General features: G+C 52.7%; 1 protein-coding gene across 2 annotated transcripts in view; it reads left to right on the top strand.

Moving 5' to 3' along the window:
* TCF20 (transcription factor 20) overlaps nt 1-15461 on the top strand; it is a 99200-nt gene that overhangs the window by 41032 nt on the left and 42707 nt on the right. For both annotated transcript variants that reach the window (XM_036759946.1, XM_036759945.1), the window contains exon 2: nt 4078-9804. In XM_036759946.1, the coding sequence (XP_036615841.1) occupies nt 4114-9804 (5691 nt within the window). In that variant the 5' untranslated portion in view covers nt 4078-4113. The remainder of the gene's footprint in view (nt 1-4077; nt 9805-15461) is intronic.

Raw genomic sequence — 15461 nt, 5'->3', positions numbered from 1 at the left:
TGTAGTTGATATGGGGGGGCGCGGGATGCTTAGTTGGGAGGAGAAGCGATGAACTTTTCTGCAAGGGCCTTGAGTGCCCCACCATCCCTCTGAGAGAGTGAGGAATTCCTTCTGGGTTTCCTTCTAGTTGTCAAGTGAGGTGCTGAGGCAGGCTGGTCTCCAGGCCCTCTGAATCTGAAGGTAGAAGCACAATTCACAGCCTAGACCTCTCTGAGGCAACAGACCATTTTTCAGGTCACATAAATAAGCCTAGACCTGTGTGGTGATGACTCATTAACACAAACAGAACAAGGCTGAGGCAGCCTGGGGGACAGAGCACCACCAAAGCTGCCTCGATTGGAATGGGCACAGGCTTCCCAGGGAATTTGGAAGGGACTCAAGAGGAGGAGGATGAAAGCAGGTTTGGAAAGATGAATCTAACGTTCTTGTATAGGATTATTGAAAGGGGACAGGGAAGCGAGAATTGGTGGGAAGAGACAGGTTGGAGGGTTTGCAATAATCCGGGCACTAGGGCATTGATAACGTGCACTTGGTCATTCTCAGGCTCATAATGAGATTTCTTGCTCCCTGTCTCAGAGTGTTGGTGAAAAAAGCTCCAACTCTTATTGGGGGTAAATGTTAGGGTGAACAGCTGGATAGTCTAGTCAGGATGCAGTGTCAATGGAGGGGTGAATCTGAGGCCTGCTTCAGAGGAAGGAAGCCAGCTGTGGCTGTCACTGGGGGGGAGGAAGAGTTCATGCCTACTGGCCAGGATAGTGAGTCTTTGACAGCCGGAGGGCAGTCGGGAAGGGGCGCTTGGGTGAGGCCAGACTTGTTTCTGTCACATAATTGCTTCAGCTTTGGACCACCCAGATTACTTTTCACTTTCTTTTCGAGAGGGCACCTGATCCCTTGTAATTATTAACCCCTTTTCAGCCATCCCATTTTCCTCTCATTCTGAAGGCCTTTTTACAATGATGGTGACTCCTTTTGTCTTTATAATTTCGTTATTTCCCAGCTTGGTGCCACAGGTTGAACCCCTCCTGGGGTGAGGGTTAGTTAACTCTAACCCTAAAGAAAAGCAATTTAGTAAGAACATCTGACAGAGTCTATAGCATTTTAGTCCAGTAGGTCTCCCCCTCTCTGCCTTAAGGGAGTAGGTATGTTATCTGTTCTTCAGAATCTTCACTTTTTAAAAAAAAAAAAGGTCCATTTTCTTTTTTATTCTTTATTTAACAAACACCCCCCAAATATGAACATTTCATCATACAGAGAATAGGAAAAGGGCATTCTACATGAAACCGTGCTCTCGGATTTCAGCATGTTTTCAGTCGTATGTCAAATTTAACACAGCAGTGGCACAGCTGCCGTGCTTGTCTCTGACGCCTCCTCAGCTTCCTTCTGTGGCCTTGGGATGCTTTGTTCCCCCTTTTTTCTTCATCACCGTCGTTACCTATCTGTTCCCTGCTACTTTGGCTCGTAACAAGCAAGTGTGATCAAGCAGAATAAAGCCCCCCACCTGCCCCCGTTGGCCAGGTCTGACCATTGGTGCCCTCTGCCACCCAGCCCGTCTGCCTGCTACAGTTACTGAGAGCCATTGCTTTGACCAGTCGGGTCTTAGGAGTTACTGTTCCTGTTGACTTCCTAGTAAGTTGTCTCTGATGAGTTTCTTGGAATTGTAGTATTAGATTCAAAATAGGGATTAAACTTGAAAGTATGTTTGCTGGTTGGGATTTCATAGGAGAAATGCTCATGTTCCTCTTGAGATGACCTCAGAGCAAGGGTGAAGGCAAGCTCTAACTCGCTCTCTACTGGAAGCATGTTGTGTCTCCTCTCTACGTTCCTTCATACCTTCTGAGGAGGGCTCAGGGTCTTCCACTTTCACCACCACCCAGCATCCCCAGTGGAGCTGGTCTTCAGCAGGTGGGGGGAGGGAACAAGGATCTATCAACCGGAGTTGCCAGTTTTGCTGGTCTTGGAATCCATAAATGGGAACATGCAAAAACCAGGTCCCTCTTTTCCAGTGAACTTTATCTTGTAAACTGGGTCAGTATGTGCGCAGACTTCCAGATCCTGTGGTCTAAATCAGCCGTTTGCCTGTCTGTGGACCCTTCTTGGGAAAGCAGAGTGCCTTAGAGAGAGACTCATACACAGAAAACTTGGTTTCATTTGTAAAAGGAGTAAAGCCCAGAAAAATCAGATGAGCTCTGAACAGTGCTTGGTGCTACGTTAGGCAGGCAGAGAACAGAATCATCCCTCCTCTCTGGGAGCTCACATTCTAACGAGGCAGATGAATACACAAATAAGTCTACCCCAAGATCATTCTGCATAATACAAGAGGTCTAGTTCCCTACCAGGTATTTGGGGAAGGAGAGGGCACCAGCCGCTGGGCAGCTTCAGACACTGACCCTCGGAGGAGGGCCGGCCCTCCCGCAGAGCCACAGAGATGGGAAGGTAGGAAATAGTAGCACATCACAGAGTCATTGGCAGTGAGACTGGAAAGCTGGGCTGGGATCAGAATGGGAAGGACTTTCAAAGCTAGACAGACCTTGAGCATTTTCTCCTAGAAGCAGTAGCTGGTCACTGGAGTCTGTTGAGCAGAAGGAATGACAGGGTCAGATTTGGGCTGAAAGCAAATCACTTTGACACCTGGGGCCTGGCTGGAGTGGGAGGTGAGGGAGCGAGATGTTGGCTTTATTTGCAGAGAGATTACATTTCAAAACCGTTGTTGACTCTCCAAAGACCTTTATTTCCATTGGTTTTTTTTTTTTTTACAATGGAATCAGTAAAAAAAAGAACAAAAACCAACAAACTTTGGAGGAAGACAACCTTTAGCGCAGGTGTGCACCAAGAAAAGAGCATTGGATTCCTTCTGAAGACCTGATTATCTGCTTGCTCACATTTTAGCCTATTTTCATCCCAGAGTAAGGGGTGTCAGTGGTTACTTAACTTGGACACTTATTAAGTGCTACTCTGTGCCAAGGCATGTGCCAAGTGCTGTTAGGAAAACCAAATTAATTCTGAACTCAGATTAGGATAATGGGAGTGAATAAACGTAGACTTTTGTGCCCTGCTCTAACTGCTTTCATCTTCAGGCAGTAAGGTCTTGTGGAGATCCTTTGAAATAGGAGAAAAGGTGAATTGTTTCAAAAGAGGAGATCTTGGTTCCATTTCTTAAAAGATTTGTGTTGGCAAATCATTAAGGGTAGCTTTTGAAAGTGGGAAATCAAACTTATTTTCAGCATAACAGAAAATTGTCCAACTTTCTCCAGTCACAGAGCATGATAAGAGAAATAGCACTTTGGCCACTTGGGGGGATGGGGCATTTGTAGATGAAGAGCCATTCAGAAATGCCCTCCTTTGGAGTCATATAACTTCTCCATGCTGGGAATATGAGGCTGTGTGCTGTTGAGGAGAGAGGGCTATCTTTGGAGTCAGAGAGACCTGGGACCCACATTCATACCCCTATACCGCCCATTCTTGAGATAGCCTAGCTTTGTGACCTTGGGAAGGTGCCCGGGCAACACTCTCAGGCTCGGTGGGGAGAGCTCCCAGCTGGTGAAAGCCTGGGCCTTGGGGATTCCTTAATCTGACCTAAGTGCTTTACAGGAATGCGGAGCATTCGGGGAGATTTCTTCATTTCAGAGATACCCGAAAGCAGCTTTTTCAGGAGAGAGGCTGGGAATTGAATGGAGAAGGAGGGCAAGGAGCTTCTGAATACAGTCTTGATTTTCTGAACAGTATTCAGTGATGTCAGTTAAAGAGCCAAGTCTAGGAGGGGACATGGAAGATGCAGGTGCCACACCCTCAACTCATCCTCTTGGGTTTCCTTTTTTCCCACCCTGAAGATGGAGTTGTGCACACACGCGAGCACACACACAAACACCCTCTTTGCTGGTTAGCTTTTCCAGAAGATAGTGGACAAGGCAATTAAATGAGCTAAAACTCAAATCAGTGCATTTGTCAGCTGACTAGACATTTTATTAAAAGGGGTTTTGATCTGTGAATTTCAGTTATCCGTATTCCCTTTGGTTGAGATTTGGCTGCCATTGGTACAGTTTTTCCCTGACTTTTCTTTTTCTGTTCTTTCCCTTCCAGGAGGGCTCTTGGCCTGCCGCTCCACTGCTGAGCAGTATGCAGTCCTTTCGGGAGCAAAGCAGTTACCACGGAAACCAGCAGAGCTACCCCCAGGAGGTGCACGCTTCATCCCGGCTAGAAGAGTTCAGCCCCCGGCAGCAAGCCCAGATGTTCCAGAACTTTGCAGGGGGAGGAGGAGGAGGTGGGGGCGGCAGCAGTGGGGGTGGCAGCGGAGGCGGCGGGCGACGTGGAGCGGCGGCGGCGGCAGCGATGGCTGGTGAGGGCTCTGGCCATCAGAGCTATCAGGGCTTCAGGAAAGAAGCTGGGGAATTTTACTATATGGCTGCCAACAAAGACCCTGTGACCTCAGGCAACCAGCAGCCCCCACAGCGCAGGCCCTCGGGGCCAGTGCAGAGCTACGGACCACCGCAAGGAAGCAGTTTCGGGAGCCAGTACGGGGGCGAGGGCCACGTCAGCCAGTTTCAGGCTCAGCACTCGGCCCTTGGAGGGGTGTCTCATTATCAGCAGGACTATAGCGGCCCCTTTTCTCCAGGGAGCACCCAGTACCAGCAGCAGGCCTCTAGCCAGCAGCAGCAGCAGGTACAGCAGCTCAGGCAGCAGCTCTACCAGTCTCATCAGCCCCTGCCCCAGGCTGCGGGCCAGCCAGCCTCCAGCTCCTCCCACCTTCAGCCCATGCAGCGGCCATCCGCCCTGCCCTCCTCTGGCGCTGGCTACCAGCTCCGGGTGGGCCAGTTTGGCCAGCACTACCAGGCCTCTGCAGCTGCCTCCTCCTCCTCTTTCCCCTCCCCTCAGCGCTTTAGCCAGTCTGGACAGAACTATGACAGCAGCTACAGCGTGAATGCCGGCTCCCAGTACGAAGGGCATGCCGTGGGCTCCGGGGCCCAGGCTTATGGAACGCAATCGAACTATAATTACCAGGCTCCCTCTATGAAAAACTTTGAGCAGTCAAAGCTCCCCCAGGGAGGCCAGCAGCAGCACCCTGCACCCCAACATGCGATGCCCTACGGAAACACGGCCCCCAAACTCTCCATGCAGAGCCAGGTGGGCCAGTACAACCAGCCCGAAGTTCCAGTGCGGTCACCCATGCAGTTCCACCAGAATTTCAGCCCTATCTCCAACCCGTCCCCTGCTGCCTCCGTGGTTCAGTCTCCGAGCTGCAGCTCCACTCCTTCTCCCCTCATGCAGAGTGGTGAGAACCTCCAGTGCGGGCAGGCCAATATGACAATGGGCTCCAGAAACCGAATTCTGCAAATGATGCCTCAGCTTAGCCCCACTCCCTCCATGATGCCCAGTCCTAACTCTCACACTGCAGGCTTCAAAGGCTTTGGGGTGGAAGGGATGCCTGAGAAACGGCTCACAGACCCCGGGCTGAGCAGTCTGAGTGCCCTGAGCACCCAGGTGGCCAACCTGCCCAATACGGTTCAGCACATGCTGCTTTCTGATGCCCTGGCCCCTCAGAAGAAGAACTCAAAGAGGTCTTCATCGTCTTCCAAGAAAGCCGACAGCTGCACCAACTCAGAAGGCTCTTCTCAGCCTGAGGAGCAGCTGAAGTCCCCAATGGCTGAATCGCTGGACGGAGGCTGCTCCAGTAGTTCAGAGGATCCTGGGGAGAGGGTGAGGCAGCTGAGTGGTCAGAGCACAAGCTCAGATACAACCTACAAGGGCGGCCCCTCAGAAAAAGCCAACCCTTCACCTCCACAAGCCTCCCAGAACGATCCCCCTAAACTCAGTGCCAGTCCCACAGTGAGGGATGACACCACCTCACCAGATGATAAAGAAACTTTGTTATCAACAGATGCCAACCCAAAAGTAAATGAGAAGGCAATAGGGGTGATTGTCTCCCGGGAAGCTATGTCGGGTAGAGGAGAAAAGACAGGTGGCCAGGAGAAAGGCTCCCAGGATGAAGATCCTGCCATTACCCAAGCACCGCCAAGTACCAGTGGGACAAAGGACACTGGCCACGGCCCACTGCCCCAGCCAGAGTCCCAAGGAGGGAACAAAGGCACCAAGAGCGCAGATGGCAGCACCAACCACAATGGAGAAGGAAATGGCCAGACGGGCCATTCTTTGGGCTCGGGGTTCACCAACAGAACAGAACCTAGCAAGTCTCCTGGAAGCCTGCGGTATAGTTACAAAGACAGCTTAGGGTCTGCCATGCAGAGAAATGCTGGCAGCTTTCCTCAGTATCCTTCAGGACAAGACAAAGGGGATTTCACTGGACATGGGGAACGAAAGGGTCGAAATGAGAAATTTCCCAGCCTCCTGCAAGAAGTCCTTCAGGGATACCACCACCATCCTGATAGGAGGTATTCCAGGAATGCCCAGGACCATCAGGGAATGGCTGGAGGCCTTGAAGGAGCCATGAGGCCCAATGTCTTGATCAGCCAGACAAATGAATTAGCTAGCAGAGGCCTCCTAAATAAAAGCATAGGGTCTCTCCTGGAGAACCCCCACTGGGGCCCTTGGGAGAGGAAATCAAGCAGCTCCGCCCCTGATATGAAGCAGATCAATCTGGCCGATTATCCAATCCCCAGAAAGTTTGAAATGGAATCCCAGTCATCAGCCCATGAGCCCGGGGGAGGCCTTTCAGAACGGAGGTCAGTGATCTGTGATATATCACCATTACGGCAGCTGGTCCGGGACCCAGGGACTCACACCTTGGGACACATGGGTGCTGAGGCCAGAATGGGGAGGAATGAACGTCTCAATCCAAGTTTAAGCCAGTCAGTCATTCTTCCAGGTGGTTTGGTGTCCATGGAAACTAAACTGAAATCTCAGAGTGGGCAGATAAAAGAGGAAGATTTTGAACAGTCCAAATCCCAAGCCAGCCTCAACAGCAAGAAATCTGGTGACCACTGCCATCCTGCTGGCATCAAGCACGAATCCTACCGCAGCAATGCTAGTCCAGGAGCCGTGGGCCATGACTCTCTCTCGGAGTATGGCTCCCAGCAGGACAGCAGGCCCACCCAGATGAGGCGAGTGCCCGGCAGGATGGGAGGCAGGGAGGGCATGAGGGGCCGCTCGCCTTCTCAGTATCATGATCTGGCAGAGAAACTGAAGATGTCTCCTGGTCGCAGTCGAGGGCCTGGGGGAGATCCCCATCACATTAACCCACATATGGCATTCGAGAGGACCAACAGGAGCTCTTTGCATGCTCCCTTTCCCCCAAACTCTGAAAGTCTGTCTTCTAGCTATCACCCCAATACCAGACCTCATGCTTATGGGGACCCTAACCCAGGCTTGAACTCTCAGCTCCATTACAAAAGGCAGCTGTACCAGCAACAAGAGGACTACAAAGATTGGAGTGGCAGCTCCACCCAGGGGGTGATTGCTGCAGCTCAGCACAGACCAGAGGGACCACGGAAGAGCCCAAGGCAGCAGCAGTTTCTTGACAGAGTAAGGAGCCCTTTGAAAAATGACAAAGATGGCATGATGTATGGCCCCCCCACTTCTTACCACGATCCCGGGAATCAGGAATCCAGCCGATGCCTCGTGGCAAATGATGGCATTCCTTCTAACAAAGGCATCGATCTGAAACACAGCAGCCAGAAACTTCAGCAGGAATCTTGTTGGGACCTCTCCCGACAGACCTCTCCAGCCAAGAGTAGTGGCCCCCCAGGACTATCCAACCAAAAAAGGTATGGTCCTCCCCATGAGACAGACGGACACGGGCTAGCTGAGTCTGCACAGTCATCCAAACCGGGTAATGTGATGCTGAGACTCCCAGGCCAAGAGGATCAGTCACCCCAAAACCCTTTAATCATGCGGCGGCGAGTTCGCTCCTTCATTTCTCCCATCCCGAGTAAAAGGCAGTCTCAGGATGTGAAGAACAGTAGCACCGACGATAAAGGACGATTGCTTCCGCCATCGAAAGAGGGAACTGATAAAGCATTCAATTCCTATGCCCACATGTCTCATAACCAGGATGTGAAATCTCTTCCCAAAAGAGAGTCCTCCAAGGATCTTCCGAGCCCCGACAACAGAAGCTGCCCAGCCGTTAGCCTCACAAGCCCAACCAAGACCAAAATACTTCCACCCCGAAAGGGACGGGGGCTGAAACTGGAAGCTATTGTTCAGAAGATCACCTCCCCCAATATCAGGAGGAGTGCCCCCTCCAGCAGCACAGAAGCTGGAGGAGACGCAGTCACCCTAGATGACATCTTGGCCTTGAAGAGCGGCCCGCAAGATGGCGGGAGCACCACCGGTCACGAAGCCGACGCAGAGAAAAGAAAAGGAGAAGTGGCAGTGTCTGACTCAGGCGGCCCAGTGAGCCAGGATTTGAACAGTGAAGCCCCTCTCCCTCGCTCCTCTGAAGACTGGCGTAGTAGTGGGGAGGACAAAGTGAAGAAGGAGACCCTTCCAGAACCTGGAACTGCTGGGAAAGATGCCCCTGGGGCCATGGCCCCCCCAGCCTCACAGAAGTCCGTCGGTAGCCAAGGAAGGCCAGATGGGTCTCTGGCGGGAAGCGGGCCTTTAAGCTTCCCTGACTCCCAAAGCGTCTCACCCGCCGGCATCTCAGCTCCTGAACCAAATACCAAGTCTGAAGAAAAAGAGGCAGAAACAGTAACTGTTTCACCCAAGCAAGAGTGTTTCCCTCCAAAAGGCTATTTCCCATCGGGAAAGAAAAAGGGGAGACCCATTGGAAGTGTGAACAAACAAAAGAAGCAGCAGCCCCCACCCCCACCCCCACCACCAATGCAGGCTACAGAGGGTTCTGGGGATGGAGAACCCAAGCCCAAAAAGCAGAGGCAGAGGAGGGAGAGGAGGAAACCTGGGGCCCAGCCCAGAAAACGGAAAGCCAAGCAGGCTGTTCCCATCGTGGAGCCCCAGGAACCAGAAATTAAGTTAAAGTATGCCACCCAGCCACTGGATAAAACCGATGCCAAGAATAAATCCTTTTTCCCTTACATTCACGTAGTGAACAAGTGTGAGATCGGGGCAGTTTGCACAATCATCAATGCCGAGGAAGAGGAGCAGAGCAAGCTCGTGAAAGGGCGGAAGGGCCAGCGGTCACTGACCCCTCCGCCCAGCAGCACCGAGAGCAAGGCGCTTCCCTCGTCCTCCTTTGTTCTTCAGGGCCCCGTGGTGACTGAGTCCTCGGTCTTGGGGCACCTGGTCTGCTGCCTCTGTGGCAAGTGGGCCAGCTATCGGAATATGGGCGACCTCTTCGGTCCCTTTTACCCTCAAGATTATGCAGCCACTCTCCCCAAGAATCCGCCTCCCAAGAGAGCCACAGAAATGCAGAACAAAGTGAAGGTACGGCACAAAAGCGCTTCCAATGGTTGTTCCAAGACGGACACGGAGGAGGAAGAGGAGGAGGAGGAGGAGGAGGAAGAGCAGCAGCAGCCCCAGCAGCAGCAGCCAAAGGAGCAGAAAGAGCAGCGGAGCCTGGCCGCCCACCCCAGGTTTAAAAGGCGACACCGCTCTGAGGACTGCGGCAGCACCCCTCGCTCCCTTTCCCGGGGGCTCCCTTGTAAAAAGGCCACCACAGAGGGCAGCGGCGGTGGAGGCGGAGGCGGCGGTGAAAAGACTCCTTCGGACTGGAAGCCCGCGGGGCCCGCGCCGGAAGGCCCAGGCCCCGAGCCGGAGCTGCACATTCCCGAGCTACCTCTTGACAGTAACGAACTCTGGGTCCACGAGGGCTGCGTGCTCTGGGCCAACGGCATCTACCTGGTCTGTGGCAGGCTCTACGGGCTCCGGGAAGCCTTGGAGATAGCCAGAGAAATGGTGAGTAGGAGAATCCGAGCGGGCTCCGCGGCTCCGGACCTTGCCCAGGTGCCTCCTTTGCTGTCGGGGAGGGCACTGGCAGGCTTGAGTGAAGGGGTGCCCCCTCCCCACCAGCACCTCTGCCACATAGTGCAGCGGATTCCTTCCCGGAGATTTGCTGAAAATGTCTGTGCATGAAAACAATCTTTGATTTACAGTCACCTCCCCCGCCTTAATGATTTTCTTTTCTGCGACCTCATCGGCTCGATGCGGCCTCCCGCATCTCTGTCCTGAGCTGAGTGCCACGGCACCGTCTTCGTGATTTAACTTGAGAGCCCGGGTGTCAGGTGGACCCCTCCGGCTCTGCCTGGACGAGACCGGCCTCGGAGTCACGTCATCCCCTTCCCCCGCAGTTGTCACTTGGCTCTTTATTCTTGTGCTTGTCCCTCAAATAGCCCCTGTGCACCATGCCCCCCGAGCCTTGAATGCTCACCTCCTCCCCTCCGCCTCCTGCATAGGTCACCTTTGACCCAAGGCTTGTCTCGGTCTCTTTAGGTCTTCACTCAAATTACCCTCGTGTTGTCTGCGTGTTGTTTCTCTAGTTCAAAAGTGAGCTCCTTGGTCTTTGGGTTCCTGGTGCATGGCGCGGTGCTTGGCACACAGTTGGCACTTTATAAATGCTTGATTGGTTTTTCATCAATAGGCCTCTGAGGTTCTAGGAAGGTGTGGCTCTTCCTCGGTCCAAGCTATTCCCTCCGTAGGAGTTCCCTGTTCCTACTCCAATGACCTCTCCTAGAAGGCTTGCGTAGACTTTTTGGGTTCAGTGCCGTTGAGGACGTCTCTGCTTCTCTGACCCAGACACTCACAGGCTGGCAGCCCACCTGCCTGCGCTCCCTCCTCTGGGGGTGGCCTCTGAGGACCCACTGAGACTATTTCCCCAGTTGGGAAGGTCTTCCCAAACTGAGCAAACCCAACCCTGCCGTGTGTCCTGCGCTTGAGAATGTGCGGCACCCTTCACTCTGGTCACTGTGCACGTGGCGTAAGTTCTCTCCTGCGGCTCCTCTGTAGAGGAACACCTTCACGATGTGTGTGTGGGGCAGGCTGTGGGCCTGGTCCTCACCCTGGCTCTGACCCCCAGGCTCTCGACTCGGGCCTCGTCCGGACCTTCCAGACCTGCTCTGTCTCCCAGGCTCTTGCTCCCCTTCTTCCACACACCTCTGTAGCTGCTGTAAGGTCTTCTCGGTGCTCACGCCATGGCTCTTTGTCTGGAAAGATAATAATGACATGATTTCACTGTGGAAGAAACTGAGGCACAGTGCAACTAAGCCTTAATTAAGATGGGTACAGTTGGGATGAGCGTTTCTATTTCTTGGCTTCTCCATGTTCTTTCAATAATAGAGGAGATCTTATGTTTGGCCCAAGTGATTACTCAGCCCATTTCATTCATTTGCAGGAGAATTGGGGCATATGGTGCAAAGCATAGTGAGCTTGGGATCAGGAAAGAGTTAGGCCTGGCAGTGTTCTCCAGGGCGAGTGTGGCCCAGGCACATGAGCTTCCATGCTGTGTGCCCATCATCTACAGAATGGGCATAACGAGGCCTCTCCCGAGCTGTTAGGCTTTTCAGTCTGACACTGAAGCCTTTAGGAGTCCAAAGCCCAGTGACCCCCCTGGTGGCCCTGAGTGCCTGCTGCTCTCTCGTGTCCTGTGAGGATACGCTCACTGCAAAGCTGCTCTTACTTGGGTGTTTCATGAAAAACACTGATAGAAAGGAATGGTGATCTTAAAAATCCGCTTCTCCCTCCATTTCCCCAGGCCTCCGATCTTTGCAGGTAAGAGGGTGTTTGCAGGCTGCACAGGTACAGGGGAATGCGTGCCCACCCTGAGAGGTGCAGGCCTCCCTGGAATGATAGATTTCGAGCTGCTGCCTGGTTCACTTGGGGGTCTGCTGGGGCGGTGGCAGTTGGTTTTTTACTTCTAAACTCAAGCCTCAAATAAAAGGAACCCTTTCGAATACTCTTCACAGTCAGACAGTAAAAGAATTCCTGTATGAATCTGGGTGTTCATGGGGCAAGGGCTGCAGCTCACTCCTCCTTTAATTCTCCAAAGAGCAGTAGAGCTGAATGTGCCTTTTGCTCTTGTCTGTGGGGGCAGGTGTCCCTTGGGCCTCTGCGGCTCGGTCTCCCTCTAAGCATCATGCACCCAGTGAGAATTTATCGAAGTTGGGCTATTTATTCTTGCGTCAGAGGACGGGGCTGGGCTGGGTGGCCATGACCTGAGATCTTTTCCAGCTTCCCATCTCTGGTGTGTTGAATGAAAGCGCTGTCCTGTCCTTTCTCTGCCCAACCTCACCTTGTTGGGGAGACACCATTTGTCAAGGTCACTTTGAATTACGCTTTTTCTTCCAAGGTGTTAGCAGGCACATACAATTTATTTTCATCTACTTAATGAACTTGTTCTCAATTCTATCACCCAGGATAGGGCCACATAAATTTCATTAGAGATCCATTTCTGCCTGTGTATTTATCAGGTGTTTTGACAAGCATGATGTTCAAGCATAAAGCAATATGACGTCTTCGAGGGGGTGAGCATCTCCTTGGCCCGAGCCAGCAGGCCCAGGGGCTCGAGGCCCTCTTACTGACTGCTTGGGGGAGGAAGCCTGCCTTCTAAGGACTCTGAAGAGAAGAGGGCCTCTCCAGACCTTACCCACCCTATGCCAGAGGGAAGGCATGGTTAGATTCAGTGAACCCACGATCTGGCTTGTATCTGAAGAAGCTTTTTTGAGTTCCTTCTGCGGTGTGGTTAGATTTGGGCCCTGGCCCAGGCCGCTGGAGAGCTGGGGGGGCTGGGGGTGTATTGGCCTTGCTCCAAAGGCTGCCTTTCCTGTGGAGGCAAGAGACAGAGCCTCAGGAAAATGAGCTTGCTTCATTCAGCCTTTGGCCCAGAGTTACCTTCACAGCCGAGACAGTTTAGGATCTTAATGCTGACTGACAGAGCACTTTCCATCCATAATCTCAGTGCCGAAGTGGGGGTCAGGAAGACCCGAGTGCAGATTCACTTCAGATACTGAGTAGCTTCATCTCTCTGGGCACGTCTCCTCACTTGTCTGGGCCTGTTTCCTTCTCCGTGGAATGAAGGCGTTGGACTCGGCAGCCTTTAAAGCCCTCCCACTTCCTAGTCTGGGATCCTGTGAACACTGGGAGAAGGCAACATATAGTCTCCATTTTACGGAGAAGAAAACTGAGACTCAGAAATCAGTCATTCAGCCAGCATTTGTCAAGTGATCAGTGTGCCCACCACTCTGCCAAGAACCAGAGATACAAAGAAGGCAAAAAGCTGCCTTCAAAAAGCTCACGTTCTCATGAGCGAGACAACGCACAAATCACTGTGCACGTACAAGGCATAGACCGTGTAAGGGAAAGATTATCTGGGGGCAAAGCAGGAGGGTGGAGAGACCAGGGAAGGCCTGCAGCCGAAGAGATGCCAGGAAGCTAAACATGGCAGACATGGGGGACAGCTAGTGAAAAACCCAAAGTCCAGAGATGGAGGGTCATGTGTGAGAAATGACATAGAGGATGGTGCCACTGGGTCCATCCAAGAGGGTGCGAGATGCCTGGATGGGCAGGAAAGGGCTCTAGGAGCCAAGCTGAGGGTTTTCTGTTTAATCCTAGATATCCTAGAGATCCAGAGTTTTGTTAAGTAGGAACATCATCCTCGTAGCTGTGTGGGAGGTGGACTGAGGGCCAGGAGACCCCTAGCAGGCTTTTGTAATAGTCCAGGCCTCAGGTGATGAGGGTCCATAGCAGGGAGCTAGTAGTGTCACAGGAGGGAGGAGACGTGTTAGAGATGTTGGGAGGGCCGCAGCCACAAGATTTGGTGACAGATTTCACGTGTGGATAAGTGAGAGGAAGGAGTCCAGGTTGGCCCCGAGGCTGCTATGGACAATGATGGGGAACTGTGGAGTAGGGAACAGTTTGGGAAGGAAATAGAATGAATTTTCTTTTCGGACATGATGAGTTCAAGGTGTCCGATAGACAGTTGATCCCTCTAGGTCTGTGATTTCCCCTCCACTGTGTCTCTCAGCCCCCACTCTGGTACAGGCCATCTGTGGGTGGGTCTGCCTGCCTCGAGTCTCTCCCCACTTCCTAAAGCCCAGGTCTGACTGTGTCTCGCCTGTCGCTTCCAGGACCGAAGGCAGAATGCCCTGTTTGGGTGCTCCAAGCCCTTCGCCAACTGATCCCACTACGTTTCCAGGCCCCTTGCCCCCCAGCATGTACTCTCTGATCCAATGACACTGGCTGCCTGGATGTCTCCATTCTTGGTTCTGGGCACATTTCTTCAGCTGTCTCCTGTGCCTGGAATGTTCCCCTTCCTCTTTCTACCTCCCGGCCTCCCTGGGTTCCTTTAGGTCTTTTCCAGGAGGCCTTTCCCAACCCCTCTTAATTCCAGCGATCCCTCTGATGGTTATTTCCTATTTATCCTGTATGTAGCTTTTGGGCACATGTTTATTTGTTGTCTCTCTTGTTTGACTCTGAGTTCTTTGAGGGCAGGGGCTGTCTTGCCTTTCTTTGTATCCCAGTGCCTGGCATGTAGTAAGCACTTTATAGATGTGGTAGACTGACTGAGCAGCCAGGGCTGGATATCTAAATCTGAGAATCATGTACACGGGGTCAGTCTCTGAACCCACGGGATGTGATGAGATCATCCAAGAAGAGAGTGTGTGGGGATGGAAGTTGAGGGCCTAGGATGGAGCCTTGAAGGACACCTAGAAAAAGAGTGAGGAGAGGCGTGTCCCCCAAACCTGGAAAGATGAGAGGAAGGCTGCAGAGAGCTCAAGCAGAATGAGAATCGGGAAAGGACCGACTGGATTTGGCCATGGATGGTTTGGGAGGGGGCAGCTTCGGGGAAGTGATGAGACTGTGAGCCAGTGTATGCCTAGAGTCTAGGACAGGGCTGGGGACCCTGTGGCCTCTAGGTCTTCAAGTGGGGCCCTTTGACTGAATCCCACCTTTATAGAACAAATCTCCTTCATAGAAGGCCACACTCTTAGGCCTCTAGGCCTCAAGTTCCCCACTCTGGTTTAGTATCTGGAAAGAGAAGACTGATTAGAGGTGGGGATTGTGGGCCCTGCCTCCCAGACCAGCCCTTCATCCTCCTGCCTTCCTAAGAGAGTACCAGCCTCAGTGGAACTCTGGGAGAGACCCCATCCTTGGCTGTCCAAATTCTCAGTGGAAGTCGTTGTGGGCGGTGGCAGCTGAGGCAGAGGTGCCTCCCCAAGTCACCCAGTTCATGGCAGAGGCAGAATCAGACCCAAGTCTTCCTCTTTTCGAGGCAGCTTTCCTTCTCCTCTAGCAGGCCTGCTTCAGCCCAGTTCATTCACTTCCCAAGCAGTGAATCACAGAGGGCTAGGCTGGCAGCGGTCCCCTCGCTTGGTCAGGTGCCTCCACTTTTCTCTTCCAGAGGGCACCTGTGGCTTCCCAGGCGCCGCCAGCTCTCGCCCTAGCTGTCGCTGTTACTGTTCATCCTTTTGGGCACCACCAAGGGCGGGATGATACAGAGAAGCCCTTTATAGGCTTCCACTTGGGGATGGAGAGTTTGAGTTTCCCAAGTAACAACGTAGTAGCATTGGGTGGTGAGGTGACATGCCGTTTTTAGAACCCGAGGCTTTTGGTGAGAGGCA

Source organism: Trichosurus vulpecula, chromosome 5 (assembly GCF_011100635.1).
Source record: "Trichosurus vulpecula isolate mTriVul1 chromosome 5, mTriVul1.pri, whole genome shotgun sequence".
NCBI classification, from domain to species: Eukaryota; Metazoa; Chordata; class Mammalia; order Diprotodontia; family Phalangeridae; genus Trichosurus; species Trichosurus vulpecula.
This window is presented reverse-complemented; position numbering and strand designations above follow the sequence as displayed.